This window comes from Octopus bimaculoides, chromosome 6 (assembly GCF_001194135.2).
Source record: "Octopus bimaculoides isolate UCB-OBI-ISO-001 chromosome 6, ASM119413v2, whole genome shotgun sequence".
Taxonomy (NCBI): Eukaryota; Metazoa; Mollusca; class Cephalopoda; order Octopoda; family Octopodidae; genus Octopus; species Octopus bimaculoides.
In genome coordinates this window covers 35,662,497-35,664,975 of record NC_068986.1, presented here as the reverse complement: position 1 = coordinate 35,664,975, position 2,479 = coordinate 35,662,497, and the positions used below count along the sequence as shown (strand labels likewise).

General features: G+C 35.5%; 1 protein-coding gene across 2 annotated transcripts in view; it reads left to right on the top strand.

The window, feature by feature from the left end:
• Positions 1-2,437, top strand: part of LOC106870527 (BAI1-associated protein 3) — a 1,007,871-nt gene extending 1,005,434 nt beyond the window's left edge. For both annotated transcript variants that reach the window (XM_052968680.1, XM_052968681.1), the window contains exon 36: positions 588-2,437. In XM_052968680.1, the coding sequence (XP_052824640.1) occupies positions 588-685 (98 nt within the window). In that variant the 3' untranslated portion in view covers positions 686-2,437. The remainder of the gene's footprint in view (positions 1-587) is intronic.
• Positions 2,438-2,479: the final 42 nt, after the last annotated feature.

Below are 2,479 nucleotides of genomic sequence, written 5' to 3'. Positions count from 1 at the left end.
TGGAGGCGCAATGGCCCAGTGGTTATGGCAGCGGACTCGCAGTCGTAGGATCGCGGTTTCGATTCCAAGACCGAGTGTTGTGCGTGTTTATTGAGCGAAAACACCTAAAGTTCCACCAGGCTCCGGTAGGGGATGGTGGCAAACCCTGCTGTACTCTTTCACCATAACTTTCTCTCACTCTTTCTTCTTGTTTCTGTTGAAACCTGTATTTCAAAGGGCCAGCCTTGTTACACTGTGTCACGCTGAATCTCCCCGAGAACTACCTGTCTATGGAGTGCTCAGCCACATGCACGTTAATTTCACGAGCAGACCGTTCCGTTGATCGGATCAACTGGAACCCTCGTCGTCGTAACCGACGGAGTGCCAACCATATCATATATCCTCCGGTGAACAAATAAAGCACATACATAGAGTATATGTGTTCGATAATGTTTACAACACTTGTGTTGCTTCTAATTCATATTTGAATACATACATACATTGTATTTTCTATAATATATATTTGTTTTCTGTATTTGTTTCCATTATATATGTATGTTTTTGCTCTATAATATATATTTGTTTTTGTTTTTTTTTTCTTTTTTCAGAAAAAGGAACATTTAATGTGTTACGGGGTCGAACTTGGGACAAAGAGGCACAGGAATTCGTGAAAAGAAGAATCAAACTTGAAGAACAAGCATCGTGAAGAACAACTAAGATGAAGAAAAGAAAATGATAGCTAAAAAAAAAAAAATTAAAAAATAAACAAAAAACATACCAAACCAAACAACACAAATACAGAAGACAAGAAAAGCAGAAAAACATGAAAGACAATAACAAAAAGAAAATTAACCATCCAACAAAAACAAAATTTAAGCCATTCCATTGACCAGTATTCCATGGATGACTCCGTGGAGCACTCCGTAGAGCACTCCGTGTATCATTCCGTGTACCATTCCATAGACCGTAATATAGAACCTTGCATATGTTCATTTTGTTCGTAGTATATCATATATATGATCGTAAACATAACATGTGACATGCTTCCCCTCCTCACCACCACGCCTTTTTTGTTACTATACAGTTGACGCTGTGTCCTTACCATTCATTTGTAGTGCTCTCCCTATCTGTCTATCTTACTCAATCTCTTTTCTCCTCTTTTTCTTTCCTCTCTCTCATTTTCTCTACCTTTCTCTCACTCTCCCACACATACACACACAGATATTGTACCTTTGTATCCACCCTTTGCTTTATCCCCTCCTGTATTTCGAATGTATCTGATCAAGTGTTGAAGAATGGATCAGAGCAGGGCGTGTTGAATGAAGGATTGGCATACAAAGAAAAAGAAAATGGAAGAAAAGAAAGTTAAGAGATATAGAAAGAGTCATGTAGAGTTAAAGAAAGTGTCGGAAATGAAGATAGAATTCTTGAGAGACAGTGAAAGAAAGATAGAAAGTATCTGAGATACAGAGGTGACGATAGAGAGATTGTGGCTGATAAGGACATTATATATATATATATATATATATATATATATATATATATATATATATATATATATATATATTAGAAAAACGTAGGGAGTTGAAAGAAAATGTAAGAAGGAAAGTGTCAATAATAATGAACAATAATGATAATAATAACGACAATGATAATAGCAGTAATAAAACACCCAAAAGAATCCAGAGTAATTGGAGTAAAGACATAGAAGATACCATTAAGGTGGAAATAGGTAAGAAATATATAGTTGTATCAAAGAGTTCAAGCTGATTCTTTGGTAATATCAGTTGTGATAGGGGCTCATTCTTTATATTAGATGGAATTAGTTTAATGGGAGTATAGGTGGGAGTTGTCTCACACCGCACTCAGTCTTGCTATCATTGTTTAAGGTTGCTACTCCCCGCCAAACTACATAACAACAACACACCCCCATCCTACGTAATATCGCAATATTGTTGGATTTGTAAACAACGTATGTATATATATATATATATATATATACATACATACATACAAGGTGATTCAAAAGTCACCATACATAGAACATTTTTTTAATAAGAAAGTTAAATATAAAAAAAAAACTGTTTCTTATCAAAAAAAAAAATTCTTCTGTATGGCGACTTCTGAATCCCCCCCATATATATATATGAATCTCCCCGGTCAAATCTCAGCCGACCAGTGAACAAGCAAAGCGCATGTGTATGTGTTCGATAATGTTACAACACTTGCGTTGCTCCTAATTAATATTTAAACACACACACACACACACACACATATATATCTATATGTGAGAGCAGCTAATTAAGAATTTGCAATTACAAGCCAATAATGGAACTTTGAAGGTATTACGTACAAAGTTTTTAAAATGTTTTAAGTATTACACGCGTAGACTCCATACAAGCATACATTCGCAAGTGAAACATAGATTCATGCACACACACACACACACACACACACACACACACACACATATATATATATATATGTGTGTGTGTGTGTG